The sequence below is a fragment of the Lontra canadensis genome, unplaced genomic scaffold (genome assembly GCF_010015895.1).
Source record: "Lontra canadensis isolate GAN:19392208 unplaced genomic scaffold, GSC_riverotter_1.0 scaffold140, whole genome shotgun sequence".
NCBI classification, from domain to species: domain Eukaryota; kingdom Metazoa; phylum Chordata; class Mammalia; order Carnivora; family Mustelidae; genus Lontra; species Lontra canadensis.
The window spans coordinates 292,649-312,728 of NW_022631134.1; the positions used below are offsets into that span (position 1 = coordinate 292,649).

Below are 20,080 nucleotides of genomic sequence, written 5' to 3' on the forward strand. Positions count from 1 at the left end.
TGACCTGAGCCGAAGGCAGCGGCTTAACCCACTGAGCCACCCAGGCGCCCCGATGTAAAATATTTTTAAATACCCCAAAGGCATCTAATAAACATTACCCTATAAGGTGATTTAACTATATTTTATATCTTAAGACCCTCTTCCTAAGAAAAATCAAAACATTATTTAACCCAAATTTATAGTATATAAAATACTAATAAAAAAATTTAGTTTTCTTAAAATATAGTTTTTGTATTCATCCCAATTCAATTATGCTTGTTGTGTAGTGATCACTAAATGGCCATTTTAATAATCAGATTTAAAATAAGTTATGAGAAAGTACCATAAAATCTATCAATATGATATTCAATATGTTTCTTTCAACAAATTGTGATTATAAAACTGGAAATTAAAACCAAACCAAACATAGCTTTATTTGATATAATAGGCTTCCTATAATCTTTGCTTTAGAATACAAATATTACTAATACAGTCTTAAAATTTGGTTTATAACAGACCTTTAAAGCAAAATTATTTTAAGTAGTATCTTCCTAGGAATTACACATATTTCAATATTTCAAAATACTTAAAATAAATAAACATATTGTACCTACCTTTGTGTCTGCTAAGGCATTGATAACATTCCCAAGAGCTAAGAGTGATCGATTAATATTTGTGCCTTCTATAAATCGGGTTCCTTTAGCACTGGTAGTACTGGCTCTCTCAGATCCTGCCAGGTCAATGAGCGACATCTTGGCAATTCGTACATTTTGACTGATACTTGCTGTTTTGTCTTGTTGCCGCAAATAAATCTTTTTGAAATTATAGAAGAATAGGAAAAATGAGGATAAGATTTAAGAAAATTAAAAGGGAACATGTACTTTATTTTTAAAAGAATATGATATCAAAACTATTTTCATTTTAAAAACAAACTGAAGAAGTTTAATAATCTGACTGCTGATATCCAAGTATACCTGAAATAATTATGGAAGTTGAAAAAAACTTTGAAGATGAAAAGATTTCCTATATGTGTACCAAAGGGCAAATAACTTCTGATCTGATAGAAGCTCAAAACAACTGCCATTTGTGTTCTGGTAACCCCTGAGCCAGATCACAGATTTATTGGAGGTGGTGGTAGGGGCACAGGTAGTCTAGAAATAATGTTCCTAACCAAAAACTAAAGGCAGCGATCAGAAAGCTTTGCATGTCTCCAGGAACTGCTCCTAAAGGAAAGCTGAATTTGAATGTTGACCCAAATTGAAGACTAAGTGTATTCTAATTCCCAAAACTATTGTATATCACTATAATTAAGAAAATGTCTCACATAAAAAATTAGTAAAATATACTTCTCATTTTTAGCCCATTAGAGTAAAGCATCATTTATTGAATGCTACTTTATAGTTCAACTGAAATAAATTAAGTGGCAAACTTAAAAGAGATTGGTTAAGATTATTCCATTATAAAGATCTTTGTTAATATTTCTTATAGGGCAGGGTCTAAGTCATTCTGGGGAAATTTCAGTGTCACAGATAAACATTTCTCTTATGACTACAGTGGAAAGAACAGAAAGGATTAATAAAATTTTATGGACTGGTGACTTTTTGAATGACTTAACTGCCTCAGATATGAATTCTTTCTACTATATCAATTTCTTACTGTAAGTTGGGTTACACGAGCATAATACAGAATGAAACTATAAAATAATTTGGATTTTAACAGGACTAGAAACTACAGAAAATAATAGCTACTAACATATGCTTTAACACTTTCTGGAATTGTATTTTTAAAAGAAATATAATGTCAATGCAATCAATGTCCTTAAGAAATGCTACTCGCAAGGTCCTTATGATGAAATTTTTAAAAAAGTGAATCAGAATCTCTTACTTCTGTAAATCTATACCCAAAAAGAGAAGATTTGTTCTGAATATAATGTCTTTAAGAAAGATTAAATATTTTCACTTCTAAAAACACAAGGGAAAATACCCTTTAATGCTACCACCTTATTACGCTGTATCTTCACACAGTAAAAATTTATACTTCTGATTTATATATCCTCAATTCTGAATATTCTTGATAAAATCTTCTCAAAGCTCCAAAATGAAGGAAATGCTGAGGAAGAAGTCCACAGCTGAAAGGATTTTCTCTGCATATATGAAAATAACCCCATGTGAATTTGCCTTTATTTTAAATTCAATTTTAAGAGCAATAGTTTAATGGTCTGTTACCTGGAAAACAGCATGAGAACGAGAAGATGTGGCATTCATATCAGTGGGATGTTGTGTCCTATTTTTGTTTCCACTATCCAATAACTGTAAAATCTCCTCTGAGGATTTGGGCTAGAGAAGTTTAAGTGAAAAAAAAAAAAAAACCCAAATAAAAATAGCCATCAACCTTTAAAATTTTTAGTAAACTCTCAACAAGAAAAAAGGCTTTTAAAGATAAAATTAAAGGTAAAAATGCATTCTACAAATTGCATCCCATTAAATATTTCCTATATAGAACTAAGCAAATGATATACAGTTGTCCTTTGAACAATGGCACCGACAGAATGTCAGGGCACTGACAGAACTCTCCCCTTCAGGCAATTAAGAATTCACATGGAACTTTATGACTTCCCAAAAGTTTTGCTAATAACCTACTGTTGACTTCAAGCCTTACTGATTATATGACTAGTTAATTAATACATATTTTGTATATTACACATATTATATACTGTATTCTAACAATAAATGAAGCTAGAGAAAAGGAAATGGTATGAAGAGAATTATAAGAAAGAGAAAATACATTTACAGTGCTGTATTGTATTTTATTACGTTCAGTTAGCCACTGTAGAGTGTACTGTATTTATAAAAATAAATCTGCATATAAGTGGACCTGTTCATCTCAAACCCATGTTGTTTAAGGATCAATGTTACTTTGTCTGGTGTTATATGAGAATAAAATATAGAATCTTATCTTTTGGAGGAGACAAAATATAAATGTATTAAGCAGAATACAGAGTATTAAATTTGCAAGAAGATTTTTAAAAAGAAAAGCTCATTTAGAGTGACTGGGTGGCTTAGTCAATTAAGCGTCAGACTCTTGATTTTGGCTCAGGTCATAATCTCAGGGTTGTGAGACTGAGCCCTGCACTAGGCTCCGAGCTGGGTGTGGAGCCTGCTTCAGATTCTCCTTCTCCTTCTGCCTCTCCCCTGGAGCTCTGGCTCTCTCTAAAAAAAGAAAAAAGCCCTCAACCCCCTTACCCAAAAACAACAACAAAAAGAAAAGCTCATTCAACTATTTCAAAGGAAAACAAAATAATATTGAAGGTATATCCTGATTCTTTTAACTCTGCACTTTATTATTTTTCTTCTTTCTTAATACAACAGAAAATGAATAAATGGCCAAATAACCACACTTGTTATTACAATAAAGAAAAAAAAAAAAAAACTTATAAACATACCTGATGTAAAGTCAACCCCTGAACGACTACCCCCTTTTGGGCATCTTCCCGAACAGCAAGTGGCCCTGAATTTACTAAGAGGTCACGAATCTGTTCATTATATACCTTAAGGAAAAACAAAACAAAAAACTGCTTTAGCACTGAGGTTGAAATAATAGTGACAACATCACACGTGTTGCTGATTTAAGGTTGTATTAGAATTACATCTGAAACATAAGCAGCAACTTATTTGCACCATCTCACCCCTTCTATCTCATGTTGCCATTAATTTCCTATCATTTGAGAAAACAGAAGAGTTTAATTACCTAAGTTTGCAACTGAAATTTAAAGGTGGAGTCATTACACCCACTCTCCATAATTCCTAACTTGACGATTATGGTGGAATAGAAATAAGACAGCTTGAATTGCCTTCTCCTATTTTCTAGAAATATATTGGGACACACGGTCTTGGGAAATTCCAATAAGTTATATGGAGGTGGCATGGTTTTCACTGAAGATAGTTTATTACTTCATGATGTCCCGACAGTCGAAACTTTTTAAATTTTAGAACTTAAAGAGTTAAAACCCATACTCAAGGATCGACAGTATTTATTTCATTTATCCTTTAATTACATTAAATCTAACATGCAATTCTTAATAAGTCCTATAACAGGACCCTCCCCTCCCCACTTTCTTAGGAACTAAGGCCTTAGGAGGTTAAGTAATTTGTCCATGGTCACAAAAGTAACAGCAGAGTAGGGATGGGAGTCCAGATTTCCTCACTCTATTACATGGCACTAAAAACATATCTGTATTGTATGTCTTTGGTAATTTTTTTCCCTAGTAATTTCTGTAAGCAATTTCTTTTTTAGTAATTTTTCAGCATTTTTTTTTTTTTTTTAGTAATTTCTGTAAACAATGCATAGAAATAGTACTATTGATCTGATTTGATGATTTCATTAAAGGTACTTAATTTTCTACTTGCCAACAAAATGACAACTGATAAGATTTAAAAAAGCATACAGTTTTAGGCTTTAAGAATTATTTTGTGTAAATTATTTCCATGTTCTAATAGATAGCCTGTAGTGATACTTCTTTGCTGGTATGATTTTCTACTGAATGATAACCATTTTTAAATATAAGAAACTCTTAAAAGTAGTAAAATATGAAGATACAATTTTTTGTTATTTTCCTGAAAAGCAGTAGTTACTTTTCAAATACTTCTCCTTACCCATTTCAATCATACAAAATACAAAATTAGAACAACCATTCTCAAGCCAGTCTACAAATCAGAATCACCTGTGAACTTTTAAAAACCACAGATACATCAGTCACAATCCAGACCTGTTAAATTAAAATGTCCAAGGATTGAGGCCTCGGCATGTCTATTTTTAAAAAGCTCCATAGCCAACTCTTGTGCACAGCCCAAGTGGAAAATGATGAGATTAGACATTGCCTTACCATTAATAAAATGAAGGCAGATTAAAAGAAAGAAAAAACAATTAAAAACATTATAAAAATGACCAAACTTCGGGGCACCTGGGTGGCTCAGTGGGTTAGGGCCTCTGCCTTCGGCTCGGGTCATGATCTCAGGGTCCTGGGATCGAGCCCCGCATCCGGCTCTCTGCTCAGCCGGGAGCCTGCTTCCTCCTCTCTCTCTGCCTGCCTCTCTGCCTATTTGTGATCTCTGTCTGTCAAGTAAATAAATAAAATCACCTTAAAAAAAAAAAAATGACCAAACTTCAAAATTCGCCCAGTTATAAAAGGATATAAGGAGAAACTAAAGAATAGTGCCATATTCTTTACCCAATTAAGTTCAAAGCAATTTTTTTCAGTACTTAACTATAGAAAATGAGTTTTATTTCTCTTTTATTTCCAAGTTTTGTACACAAGAAAATTTTAAGCAACATACATATCTTAATCAATTTTTGAAATGTGAAGAAGCTTTCTCAGTAGGAACCAAACTATAAAGTTGTCAACAAGAGAGCTGTGACTACCAGAAATTTTTTCTCTGCTACCACAAATAGGCAGTAAAATCATGGATTTGTTTCTTTAATGGTATCTGAAACACTATCTGAATATAAAGTTAGTGTGCCTATCTCCTAGTTATGATTTGTCGAATGTCACCTATTACTAAGTGAGCAGAAGTCCTCAAAGAATGAGGACACAAAAGACGGCATGAAGAAGCCTTGACTGGCCAAATCCAGCATAATTTGAGCATATAAATAAATATGGAAAAGGATTATAAGCTACTAAATAATGTTAAGAATCTATGAATCCACACTGATATAATAAAGGAAAGGAAAGTTCCTCCATACAGTAGAAAGCCAAGGAATAAATGTAGATGAACTGATGGAATTTAAATATCACTATTATCTACCATCATAATAATAATAGATTTAGGCATGAATCAACAGTGGATGTCAATAGTAATAGATGAAAATTTGAGGAATAAGGGGGTAAAATAGTATCTTTATAGTGCAGAAACTCTGCCAAAACCAACATAATGAAGTAGATCAAAGTTAACACAGCCAGTAATCAGACTAACTATACCAGCCTCTTGATATGATACTATAAGAACTCAACATTACTTCCATTGTGTTTCTGCACGTGCATAACCTATTGACTAACCAAATTAGGGTTTTTATGACAGTGACATAAAATACAGAAAAAAATCCAATTGAGACTAAAGAGATATAACAATTGAATACAATTAATGAACTTAGATTTTCTTTTTCAATAAAGGGCAACATCAGAGTAATTGGCAAAATCTTATTAAGATTTATAGATTAGGTAATGGTGTTCTATCATTGTTAATTTCTTGATTTGGATAACTATTCAGTGGTTATTTAAGAAAATATCCTGTTGTAACTTAAACAGTTCACAAGAAAGAAATACATACACACACATAGAGGGAGAAGCAAAGGTAGTAAGATGTTAATATATGAGTCTGGGTGAAGGGCATCTGGAAGTTCTTTTTGCTAATTTTACTAATCAGAAATTAGGCCAAAACAAAATACTCAACAAAAAAAGAGTAAGATGTGCAACAAATACCTAAGAGCAGGAATTTTAATGATTTTATATATTCATAAGAAAATTCTTAATGACAGAGTAGTTTGAATGGGCCATGGAAATTTTTTTTTTAAAGATTATTTATTTATTTATTTGACACACACACACACACACACACACACACACACACAGAGATCACAAATAGGCAGAAGTAGGCAGAGAGGCAGGCAGAGAGAGAGGGAGAAGCAGGCTCCCTGCTGAGCAGGAGCCTGATGTGGGGCTTGATCCCAGGACCCTGGGATCATGACCTGAGCTGAAGGCAGAGGCTTAACCCACTGAGCCACCCAGGCACCCCGGAACTTCTTAATGATTTCTCAATACTATTGACTAATCTAAAGAATGGTTCTGTCAACTTACCTCCAGATAAGAAACTGCAGTACTACATACTTTTTCTTCTTTAATTTCATCCATGGATCTATAAAGGTCTAACATTGTTAGATACATTACTCCAGGTTCAGCAGCTGATCCTAGCATCGTGTGGGTCTTCCCAGCTCCAGTAGCACCATATGCAAGCACTGAATTTTTATAAAAAGGGATCAAAGTTCTTTATTATTATATACAACATTACTATATCCACTGTCTAGTGGATAGTTCCATCTGGATACTCTGAACATAACTTTAAACTCAAGAGGTCCAAAATTAATGTAGAGTCTTATCCTTAAAATCTGGGAATTTTAGCACAAATCCACTCTTCTCCTATATTCTGTATTCTGGTTAACGGTACTATCCTCCCCTCTGCTCCCTTTCTTCCACAGCAATTGTTCAAATTTTGATTAATCAGTTACCAGTTTCCTTATCTCATCTCAATTTTCTTTAATCCATCTATCAGAATTTTGTAGTTTTTTTTTATGAAAACAAAATTTGAATATGTTAAATCTTAAGTGTTCAACAGTCCTACATGAGGAAGTTCGTATTCCTTGCCTTGGAATATTAGGCACTCCCTCCAGGCTATTTGTTCCTTGCTGTCGTCTAGGTATGCTAGATTGTGTGAAGTTCTCTGCATGTGCTGTTTCTTTCTTATGCCACTGCCTTTCCACTGAAGAGTTCCTCTACTCGATCCAGCTGGAATACTTAAACCTGCTCTAAATATTCAGCATAAATGTCACTTTTCCATGTCTTCTTTGTCACAAGCAGAAACATCTACTCCCTCATTTGAGCCCTCAGTATATGCTATATATCCTTCTAACAGGTATCACACTATATTTCCAACTGTGAGCTCCACTAATGCTGAGGCTGTGTATCCTTCATAACTAGCAAATCACCTAGCACAAAGCAGATATTCACTACAAATTTGCTGAATAATGAATTCCATTAGAAATCATTTATAAAATTCTCTTATGAAATTTGTGTTTTAGGCAAATTAGTTTGTTTCCATGATTCTCTCCAGTATAACATAAAAGTGATATGTTCTTCAAACACAAAACGAAACAAAAAGTTACTCTGAATTACTTATGGCAAATACCTGACATAATATAAAACCATTAAGTCCTCATATTATTACAGGTAAAAATATTTTTATAAGTTAAATCTCTCTGTTAAACCAAATATTAACTACTAAAATACTTTTCAGCGGAATCAATTAAACTGACATATTTCATTCTTTTTCATTTTTATAAGCCAGCAGTACAATAAGAAGTCTTAAGACAGCTAGATAGTAATACAAAATAAAGCCAAGAAGGAAACAAAGATTCAGTATTAGTTTGGTGGAGATTTTTTCATTTGGAGTCAAGAAAAATTTAAATCTCTGTAAATAGTATGGAGTTTCATGAATGAGGAAAAGAATACAAACTTAAAAATGAGAATCATAGCAGTTCTAATCAATAAACCACATTTTATTCTTATTTGACCAAGAGGGTAAGTCTTCTGTAATAAAACTGAATGAGTCAGTGGAAGACAGTGAAACATGTTACAGTTTTAGGGTTATCTTAAAGAAAATGTTGTAAATGGTGGTAATTATAAAAATAAGATATAAATAATGGTTTTAAGTACCTTTTAAGTATTGAATTAACTGGCCTTTGGATCTTCTTCTAGGAAATCAACATGGCCATTTTGAAAGGCAAATTACTATAGATCTATCCAGAGCACTAGAGATGCTTTCTGGGCTGAAGATATACTAAAATAACATATGATACTCAATTAACATGGGCTTTTAGCTTTTTTTCAAGGTACTATAAAGAAAAATCATTCTGTAAAGAAACTTGCAGTGTTCAGAAATGTCCAACTTTTCCCCAGGGATAGATAGTTGTATAGGTAAGCGAGGGAATATTAGTGAATACAAATTGTGAGGAATCTGGTATCCACTGAAAGATCCATGTGGTTTAATAACATAGGAAAATTGAAAAGATGACTGTCTATAGGGATCACAACAAGACTTTGGAAGAGAATGTTTCACAAATTATATGTTATATATGAGGCCTAATTTTCAAAGAAAGTCTATATTTACAGTGAAATTCTATTTAGCGTTATAATTTTTAGCAAATAAGCACCTTAAAATTGATTATGTTTAGAATGGGCAAAGTAGATGTCCATTCTAATGTAAAACTAAAATCAGATGGAAAAATTAAACTGACTGAAACAATTACCTGTGCAATTATATCCATTCAAAAAACTACGAAGAATTGGCTTAGTAGTATGTTCAAAAACTTCCAATTGAGTTGAAGTTTCATCAAAAACTGCATCAAATACAAACTTGAGATCCTTATTTTGTCTTTTTGTAATATCTCGATTTGCAGTTTTCTTTCCGTGGAAAAAACTAATTTCTTCATGTTTGGGGTCAAAAACTAGGATATGCTTATCTACAACATGGACCACTTTATGGAATCCAGCTGCCTTTTCTTTTGTGTTTTCTGGACGCACACGAACAACTACTTTCATATGGTGACACAGGTCTTCCTCAGTGATAGACATTGCTGATTATCTTGCTTTCCCTGCTTGTATGAATGCCTGAATATTCCTCTGCAATTAAAAAGGAAAGTATTAATATAAGTTCTATTGTATATAATATGACTGGCATATAGTGTTCATTTAAAAAAAAAGGTACTAATTCTATTCCACTCCTATTAATTCTATTCCACTTACCTGGAAATAAATAAATAAATAGATACATTTATATATTTCAAAGACTTTTATTTATTTATTTGACAGAGAGAGAGAGACAGAGACAGAACACAAACAGGGGGAGTGGGAGAGGGAGAAGCAGGTTTCTTGCCAAGCAGGGAGCCTGACACAGGACTCGATCCTAGGACCCTGGGATCATGACCTGAGCGAAAGGCAGATGCTTAATGCCTGAGCCACACAGGCGCCCTGGAAATATATTTAAATGTATACACATAGACACACATAATTCAATCCTTGGTTCAAAACCTTCCAATGGTTATTTTATTCAGAGAACAAGCTGAAGTTTTCTAAATGGTCTCCATTTTCACCTCATGGTTTATGATCTTTGCCTTGCTCTCTCCATTCCAACTTAACCCACCAAGCACTCTAATGGGATCTTTCCACCAACCACTCTCTCCATTGCAACATGCTTCCTTCAATACCTGAATGACTTTTACTTCTTTCAAGTCTTTGCTCAAATGTTGCCCTCCCGACTACTCTTATTAAAACTGCCAATCTAATTCCTAATTATCCTTATACTGCTCAATTGTTTACCAAAGCACCATCTTCAAATAATATATACTTCTTATTTATTGTGTTCTCTATTCCAGTTAAACTATATACTCTTTAAGGACATGAATATTTTTTAAAATCTGTTTTGCTTATTGATGTTTTCCCAGAGCCTAAAATAGTGCCTGGCACAAGGCAGACTGTATAAATATTTGATGAATAAATAAATTAGAAAATCTAAAAGGTTTTAAATTTTTTTTCTTAGTTAAAACTTTCAGATTCTCAATTAATTTCTGGATAGTTGAGGTTTCCAAACTATTGATCTTTGTTTATCTTTACTTTCTATTTTTATGTGAGGAAACCTGAGAGTCAGATCATAATTTTTATTTTTATTTTTTTAAAGATTTTTATTTATTTATTTGACAGACAGAGATCACAAGTAGGCAGAGAGGCAGGCAGAGAGAGAGAGAGAGGAGGAAGCAGTCTCCCTGCTTGAGCAGAAAGCCCGATGCCGGGCTCGATCCCAAGACCCTGAGATCATGACCTGAGCCGAAGACAGAGGCTTTAACGCACTGAGCCACCCAGGCGCCCCAGATTATAATTTTTAAACCTAGTATCATTGATGTACCCTGGACTTACATCATTACAGAGCAGATTAGGATCTCTGAATACACCATGGTGTATATGCCATCTTCATCAACTTCATACCTGGGCCAACTAACTGATGCATCCTTGGAACTATTTTTAACCCTATGGGTTTGTGAGATACATGTAGAGATGAGCCCAGGTGTATCAATTTCCACTGCCAAGAGACTTGCAGCCAAGATCACTTTTACTGAAAACAGTTCATGAGCCAAGTTTCTCTCTTTATTACCTTGATGATTCTGAGAGACCTTTTGCTCTCCATTACCATAAGCCAAACTAATATAATGCTGAAGCTCTCACAAAAATGAAAGCTAGGTTTTTGGGTAGCCTTGCTGTGACTATATATATAGTTTACCTAAGGTATTTGAATCAAAGTAGAAGCCTAGGGTCTGACTTCTGACTTATACTTTAGGTGAAGAGATCTACCAGGGTCTTGTGTTTGTGTGTGATTTTTTTGTTTTGTGATATAATCTGACCATTCTCATTGCTGTGTAGATAACATACTGTAAGGAATGGAGACTAATTAGAACACTGAAGTAGTACAGATAGGAGATAATATTTTCAACTCAGACCACGGTGGTAGTCAGATTCTGGAAATATTCTGAAGGTAAAGATAATAGATTCTCCTGATAGATATGGACTATGAGAGAAAGACAGGATTCAAGAACAACTCCAAAGTTCTTGGTCTGAGTGTTGGAAATGTAGACTTCTTAAATTTGAGAATTTTAATAGACATCCAGCTGGAAATGTCAAGGCAGTTGAAACCCAAGTTAAAAAAGTAAAGTCAGTTCTCAGACTCTTAATGCTTCAAATGGCATTAAGATTTTGGGGAATCTTTAAATCAAGGAGAATAGGTTGATCAATTATGTTAAATACTGCTAACAGGTAAAGTACAGACTGAGAAGTAACCATGGGATTTAGTAACACAGAAGTCAATGAGAAGAACAGTTTTGGGGAAATGGTAGGACAAAAACCTGATTGAGAGAAGACTCTGTGAATACAGGAACTACTACTGCAAAAGTAAGCAAAGGAATGGTATGGTGGAGCCGGAAGAAAGGTTAAAAAAAGACATTTTGTTTTTTATTTGTTTTTTATTTTTTTTTTAAGATTTTATTTATTTGATATAGAATGAGAGATCACAAGTAGATAGAGAGGCAGGTAGAGAGAGAGGGGGAATCAGGCTCCCTGCTGAGCAGAGAGCCCGATGCGGGGCTTGATCCCAGGACCCTGAGATCACTGAGCCACCCACACACCCCCTTTTGTTTTTTTAAATGGAATAAATAACAATAATGAAGCTAAAATATGTCATAAAACCATACACTTTGGAAAGAATTCAAATAAAGCCAAAGTAATCTAAAAGCAGGAGACACTGGACATGACACTCCCTTTTTAGACTCTGTCCTCCAAAAATAGAACACTGAAGAAGGAAGGATGGTTACTTGGACTCTAACAGTCAAGTCCCAGATGAATTACTACTCTGCTCTTCTTCATTCTTGAGCTTCTATGTTCCACAAAGCATCTATACCTCACTTCTATGACCTTGGACGACTTCCTTAACCTCACTGAATCCCAGTTTCTTATTTGTATAAAAGAAACTTCAAAGCACTGTGAAGGCTAAAAGCAATAAGTGTATCAAGTATTAAGTGTATCAAGGCATTCAATGATTGTCAGTTCTCTTCCCTATCTACCTCCATTCCTGTTTCTTCTTGCCAAAGACGCTGATTCATCTTTTCAGTGTTTCCCAATGGGCTCATGATGGCACTTTAGGTAGGATAATTCTTCCTTGTTTGGAACTGTTACATGTATTAGAAGATGTTTAGCATTTATGACCTCTATTATAGGTTGGTAGCATCCCATATTCCTTGTTATAACAAAAACTGATCTCCATACACATGTCTAAAAGCTCTTAGGAATATTGAGCAATGCTTTAACCTTAAATGATACACTTTTCACCCCCCAATGATAGATAAAATACACACAAATGAAATAGATAAACAAGTATAAGAGGACTTCAGGTGATTATTTTGAAATAGACCTTAGAATCTAAAGATTGGATGGGATCTCTTGTTAATTAAGTAATCAATTCAATATGCAAACTATTAGATATATATAGAACTATATATATCTATATATATTATATATATATCTATATAGTATATATAAATATATACTATATAGATCTATATAGTATATATAAATATATACTATATAGATCTATATAGTATATATTAATATATACTATATAGATCTATATAGAACTATTCAATATAGAACTATTAGATGTTGGAGCCAGCTACCTTAGGTTAAAATCCCAGTTCTACTACTTACTGGCTGTGTTAGCAAGTTACTTAACTTCCTTTTGGCTTAATTTCATCATCTGTAAAGTGGGACTACTAATAATACCTACCTCACAGAGCTGTGGTGGGAACTTAGAACGATGCCTGGCACACAATATGCACTTAGTGTTTGCCACGATTATTATTATTATTATTATATACAGTGCAGTGAGGCAAAGAGGTATTAATAAAATAATGACACAATTATGTAAAGGTGTAACTGTGACAGGAGCTAGTAAGGTAAAGGCTAATAGTCCTACATAAGACTATCATGGTGGGGAACTTAGAGGAAGTGACAGGAGTTGAGAGCTGAAGGATGGTTAGTTATTAACTACGATAAAAAAGCATTTCAGGGTGGGAAATTAGTAAATTAGTTATATATCTAATAAATATTTATTGAGTGCCTTCTATGAGGTAAGAATTTTTCTGGATCCCAGAATAGAGGGCAAGAGTATACATGGGGGTTTCTATTTTAGATGGGGAGTTGAGAAAAGCTTGTCTAGTTGAGTGACTTTCTATAGAAACTGGAAAAGCTCTCTGCAACAAGAGTATTTTAGGCAGCAAGTCCAAAGGCCTGTGGTAAGAAACAGCTTGTGCAGAGGACATAACAGGCTGCATGGTCAATTTGGTCAATTTGCTTAAATCTCATTTCTTTTAGCTGTTTAGTTTTAGCTAATTGAAATTTTACCTACAGCATCTAAAGAGATGCTTAATTTAGCTCAGTCTTCTTGAAAACATTTTTCTTTTTAAAGTAATCTCTACACTCAATTTAGGGCTTGAACTCACGACCCTGAGATCAAGAATTGCAACCTCCGCTCACAGAGTCATCCAGGTGTCCCAAGCTTTGCTGCATCCTAATGCAGCTGGACAGAATAAAAGGGAAGGGAGAGGTTGCATTAAGAAGATATAATTAGATAAGAGTGGGGCCAGATTTGGAAGATCATGAATACAAGGCCATCAAGTTTAGGTTTTATTTTGAAGTTTATTGGGAATTGCTGAAGGTATTTTAGAAGGCAATAGGTCTCACTCAAGGAATACTTCAAGGAGAAATACTGACAATGATCTAAAGGAATTTAAGAAATATAATCTCAAATACAACTTTTTCTTATAACTTGTTACAAATTTTAAGAAAGACATCCATCTTAATTTTTAAAGTACCACACATATCTGGACTTTTTCAAAACAAATGACTGAAAATAATTTTCTTAATAAAAATACCTAAGGTCAACAGGATCACCAAATTGTGAAAAATTAGTCTATCTTCAAATATACTAATGTCTTCAGGGATTAATGAAGTTTTCCCTATATCAATACATAATGCCAGTTTTCTTTCCTAACATGGCCAAGTGAAAGAGTGGACATCTTGCTGCTGCTGAATAAGACACATAGGAGGTAAATTTTTTTTTTTTAATTTTATTTATTTATTTGACAGAGACACCGCAAGAGAGGAAACACAAGCAGGAGTTGGGGTGTGGGGGAGCAGCTAGAGGGAGAAGCATGCTCCCCATCTGAACAGGGAATCTGACGGGGGCTCAATCCCAGTATGCTGAGATTATGACCTGAGCTGAAGACACATGCCAAATGACTGAGCCACCCAGGCGCCCCAGAAAATTAATTCTTTTTTTTTTAAATTTTTTAAAAGATTTTATTTATTTATTTGACACAGAGATCACAAGTAGGCAGAGAGGCAGGCAGAGAGAGGAGGTGAAGCAGGCTCCCAGCTAAGCAGAGAGCCCGATGCGGGGCTCGATCACAGGACCTTGAAATCATGACCTGAGCCGAAGGCAGAGGCTTAACCCACTGAGCCACCCAGGCCCCCCAAAATAAATTCTTTGACCCTGTTTACCAATAAGGAGCAAAAGAAAAGCCTAAATATTGTTACCTGTGTAATAATGTGTTGATTCAAAAATTCCTTTCAGGAGCACCTGGTTGGCTTGGTGGTAGAGCACAGGACTTTTGATCTCAGGGTTGTAACTTTGAGCACCACAATGGGTGTAGAGATTAGCTAGAAATAAAGTTAAAAAAAAAAAAATCTGGGGATGCCTGGGTAGCTCAGTCATTTGGCGTCTGTCTTCAGCTCAGGTCATGATCCCAGGGTTCTGGGATCAAGCCCCATATTCGCTCCCTGATTACTGGGAAGCCTGCTTCATCCTTTCCCACTCCCCCTGCTTGTGTTTTCTCTTTTTGCTGTGTCTCTTTCTCTGTCAAATAAATTACTAAAATCTTTAAAAAAAATTCTGTTCAGATGACTGTTCAGAAGACAGTATCACAGCCTCTGACCAATTTTGTCATATCTATTCCTAATTGTATTTCTTTAATAGTAAGCTGGTAGGATTTCGTTGGTGGGACTAAAACTTTAAAGATGGAACACTTCCTACACCATTATTCATTATAATAGAAAAGTATTTGTCTAGTCTATAGAGAAAGTAAAACATAAAAGAGAATAATGAAGGAGCTACTGTAGGGGCTTGAGTTGCTAATTTATAAAGTGATAGGATTGGACTCTGTTATTTAAGGTCTGTTTCTAGCTCTAATATTTTATGATTATTACATGTGATTGGAAAAGGGTATAAGAAAGTGACAAGAAATAACAGCTAATGGAGCTATATGTTTTTACTGTTACATCCTTAATCTATCATAGTGAGTCTGGTAAATACAAAATTCTCAAATACTTGATTAATGGATAAATTAATAAATTATAAAAAGCAGACACAGAATCCAAGAAAGCAATTCACCCATTTAGAGTAGAGGCAAACATACAATATACTTCTCTGAAAGAATCAACGTATCTTAGTAGAGTATAATGACTGGCAATAATTGGCAGTCACAATGAGGATACTGAGGCATCAAAAAAATGTTAAATAACGTACCTGGTTTCTGGTTTACGAAATTAGGAAAATGGAAGATCTTGTTTTATAATAATCACTGAGGGTGGTTAAAAAACCTTGTCACTTAGTAAGGGTAATATTTAATTTTCTGGGATACTCACACAGAAAAATTCATTCCTCTTCTATATTTAATGAAGAAGTGTTAAAACCTAATTCTCTTTAATAATGGCAAGATAGTATAAACCAGGTTGAAGAGACAAATTCTAAACTTATAAGCAGCTACTGTTCACCCAAGATAAAATATAAATCAATTAAGTTAAAGATTCACTCCCAATTATAAGCAAGTACAATAATAAATTTTATTTAATTCATTGATTGCATGTACTGATGCCTTCTTCTAGAGCAATCAGATCATGTTACGTATCTCATGTCATTCCCCAGCTCCAAACTCTTCAATGAGTTCCCAGCGTAAGAATAAAATGCAAACTCCGTAGGATGTCCAATATGTTCTAAAACTGGCCCCATCAACCTCTCCAATATCTCCTTCAAATGGTATTCTCCCTCATGATTACTCTGCTTCAGTCACACTGTCCTTCTTAGTGTTCCTCAAACATTCCGTCTCGTTCTAACCTCATGGCCTTGCACTTTCTCTTCTTTGAAGAGACTACCTTGAAGACACTACCTTCAGATATTTGCAAATCTTAATCTCAGTTCATTATTCAGGTCCTTGTTCAAATATCACTTCACACAGAATTTCCTCAAAGATTCCATTCAAAATAGTGTCACCATGCTCTTTCCCCTTCCATCCTTTACCAGCTTTATTTTTCTTCTTAGCATCTAAACTAACTGGAAAATAGGTATCACTTAGTTATATATTTATTGTTTGTTTCCCCTCCAGAATATAAACACTATGAGAATATGGACTACATCTGTACCCCAGAACCTTGAACAGGGCTTGTTCAATAATTAGGACTCAGTACATAATTGTTCAATAACTGAATGAATGAACTAATGCAGAATTTCAAGATAAACGTGCAAAATAAGTGCCAAATAGAAGACTTGGCATACAATCCTTTGAATTTTTAAAAGACATACATATTTGTATATGTACGGGCTCTTTTAGGAAAAGAACACAGGAAACTGATAGAATCAGTTGTTCCACGGTGGGGGAAAAATGGAAGTATGGGTGACAGGCAGGCTTATTTTATACTGTATATCTTTTTGTATCGTTTGGATTTTAAATAAGACTAATTATTTTCACTTCAAAAACAAAACAAAACAAAAACTATTAAAATTTACTGTAAGCAAAATCTTTCATTTAAAATGTATTATGGAATACTTTCTATTGCATGCTTAGTATAGATATAGAAATTGCTAAGCAATTTACATATTTATTTAATCCCCATAACAATCCTATGATACAGGTATTTATAATCACTTCTATTTAACAGAGGAATAACTGTAATTAGATTAAATTGATTGGCTAAAGTCACACTATTGGAAGCATAAGACATGGGATTTGAACTTAGACTAACTGGATGTAAATCTCAAGTATTTAAATGACTACTCTTTCAGTTGTAAATATTAGTCTCCAGAAATTTTCTCACAGAAGTTAAAAACACATATTTGCCTATTTTTGATAGAAACCTCAGGGCCCAGCAGAGGAGCTGTTGAATGAATGTTGAAATAAAACTGAAAGTCTGATTTCTCTCTGCTTGTGGGATATCAAACAGTTATCTATTCTCAGCATATACACTATTGAGAAGTCTTAAATTAGGTCGATAAGGTGATAACTACTACTAATGAACAACAATGATTATCATTTGAGCATGCTCTGTATGCCAAACGTGGTAAACATTTAACATTCATCATCTCATTCAATCCTTAAAACAACCATATAAGGCATATTTTATAATAGTCTCCACTTTACAAAAACACAAACTTAGTTAAGGATAAATAATTTTTCCAAGATGACACAGCTAGTAAGCGAGGAGCCAGAATATAGACTCAGGTCTAAATCCAAAGCCCAACAACAATGCTCTACTGGAATAAGAGCAGAATATTTTCAAAGGAACAGAAATGCTGCACAAATTATTTTGAAAGTGGAGTCATACAGTTCTAAGTTATTTCTTAAATTCAAACTTAAATCTGAATTAGATTGAGGTTTAACAAACACTTTTTAGGAACAGGAACTATCCTCCACATACTATCATTTATAGTCTCTATACAACTTAACACCTCTCTTTGGAATTAACCTCAGTGTTAGAGCCAGTCCTTTTACTACATTAAAAACATCAGGGAAGAAAGAAATTTCAAATGGAGTGAAGAGTGGCACTAACATCTGGGCTATTTTTTCCTCCTAGATTTCACAGAGTTGACAGCATAAAAATGATTTTGTTGTCTACCTTAATCGATTCAGGGTATCAATACACTTTGACAAGACCCACTTTTAAAGTGAAAATTTTGTGTTTTTCAAATACTTGTTCAGTAACAGAAGAGATTAATTTACTGCTGTTAAAGGCAAGATAATCTTTGTTTACTGAAACAGACATTTCTTTCAAGGTAATAGAAACTTAGTAACAAGCAGTATCTAGTCTATGGTTCTTATATTCCCTAGCACCAAAGTTCACAAATACTTTCCAGAATCCAAGGCGAGAAGCCTGAAGGTAGTGGAATAACTACCAACTAAAACCTGTAGAATGCTTAATACATTCTACTCGATAATTAATAGTAAATAACCTCAACTATGTATTATATAACAAAATTATTCAGTTCTGGTCAAATAACCTCTTTTCGTAAACAGCAGTTGGCCTTGATCTCTCTTTAACTGAGTGCCTAATGAGCTCCTAAAAGAGTCTTGCAGAAACTAAGAAAATACAGTAGAAGGACTTATTCTCAGTGTTCAAGAGTCCCTTTCATTTGCAAAGCACTTTGCCAAGCAGTATCCCTTCGATACCTCGTTTGAGTCTTGGCAATCCCGCTAGGCAGTGCTGGCAAGTCTTGTCTTGATTCTACATCTGGGGCTCAAAGGAGGTTCCCGACGGATCTTTGCCAGGCTCACAGAAGAACCTTGCAGGGCAAAAGTTTTTAAGTTGGACCAAAACTCCTTTTTGATAGTTAAGCCTTGAGTTACATTTACATCTGTATCTGAAACAAAACACTGAATCAGAAGTGCGGAGTGAACTTTACATTGTAAGGCGCAGGGCAGTTAAAGTGCTCTGCCAGTCTGGGAAAGGGGCCAGGATGCCTTTTAAAACTTCCGACTTTCTCAGAATTTAAGGCAGGAGATTTCTGTCCTTCCTGATGAGCAGTCAAGGGAGCCTGATGAGGCAGAGCTATCTCCAGCGGGTTCTCCAGTTCCTTCGTCCTTTCACTTTCTCCCCAGGGACCCTAACTACCGTCACCCCCCACCCCCCACCACTCAACCCTTCCGCGTTTGTCAACAAGCGCATCCCGTCTTCGACTCCTCAGGCGGAGTAGCCTTCCGCTTCCAGCGAGATGGGTCATCAAAAGAAGCGTTACGAAAAGAGAGGTTTCGCCTCGCGTGCTTCTCACTCACCTCGGCTCCAGCAAAGATTACCGCAACACTTCTCTACGATGTCGCCACTCCACGATTCAAACTCAGCCACAAGATTCAAACCCAAGCCAGCTTTTTCAGCTGTTCCTTTCATTGGCTACCGATTTCGTGACGCCATCACGTCGGACGTTGCCGTGGCGCGCTACTGCTTGGCGTCAGGAGTCTCAGCCGCGCAGCTCCCTGGATGCGGCCTTGTGGCGCGTCACCAAGGCAACGCGCACCGCTGTTTCCGGAGGCGTTGGCCGAGGTGGGCGGAGCTAGACCGCAGCTGCAGGTGGGAGGTAGCCACCTGGGATCTTCAGGCCACCTCCAGACCCGCGGGCACAAGGCCCGCTCCCAGGGTTCAGGGTGTGAGTGAGACGGGAGTGGGCAGGGGTTGGCTTGTGCCGTCTGCTTGCGGGAGAGGTGGAGCCTGTTGGCTGTGGGTTAATGGGTTCTGGATGTTTATATTTTTATATTCTCCTTTTCTTTATCGAGTAGTGAAGCGTCCAAGGCGCGGGTCCTATGCTCTGGAAGGTGAGGGACCTGTGCCTTTTAGCCACTTTCACTGGATCAAACTAGGGTCATTTCGCCTCAATTAACTGAAAGTCCAGGGCTTTTGTTTTGAGGCCCCAGT

At 35.3% G+C, this 20,080-nt stretch overlaps 1 protein-coding gene across 3 annotated transcripts in view; it reads right to left on the reverse strand.

Moving 5' to 3' along the window:
- KIF18A (kinesin family member 18A) overlaps positions 1 to 19,568 on the reverse strand; it is an 81,672-nt gene extending 62,104 nt beyond the window's left edge. The window contains exons 1-7 of one of the 3 annotated variants that reach the window (XM_032843431.1): positions 19,447 to 19,568; positions 18,844 to 18,956; positions 9,055 to 9,427; positions 6,830 to 6,987; positions 3,422 to 3,526; positions 2,205 to 2,315; positions 594 to 791 (exon numbers count right to left, since the gene is read on the reverse strand). In XM_032843431.1, coding sequence (XP_032699322.1) covers positions 594 to 791; positions 2,205 to 2,315; positions 3,422 to 3,526; positions 6,830 to 6,987; positions 9,055 to 9,379 — 897 coding nt within the window. In that variant the 5' untranslated portion in view covers positions 9,380 to 9,427; positions 18,844 to 18,956; positions 19,447 to 19,568. Of the gene's footprint in view, positions 1 to 593; positions 792 to 2,204; positions 2,316 to 3,421; positions 3,527 to 6,829; positions 6,988 to 9,054; positions 9,428 to 18,843; positions 18,957 to 19,446 lie in introns of those variants that run through there. The other 2 variants (XM_032843432.1, XM_032843433.1) reach the window with 2 other exon arrangements.
- Between the last annotated feature and the right edge of the window lie 512 nt (positions 19,569 to 20,080).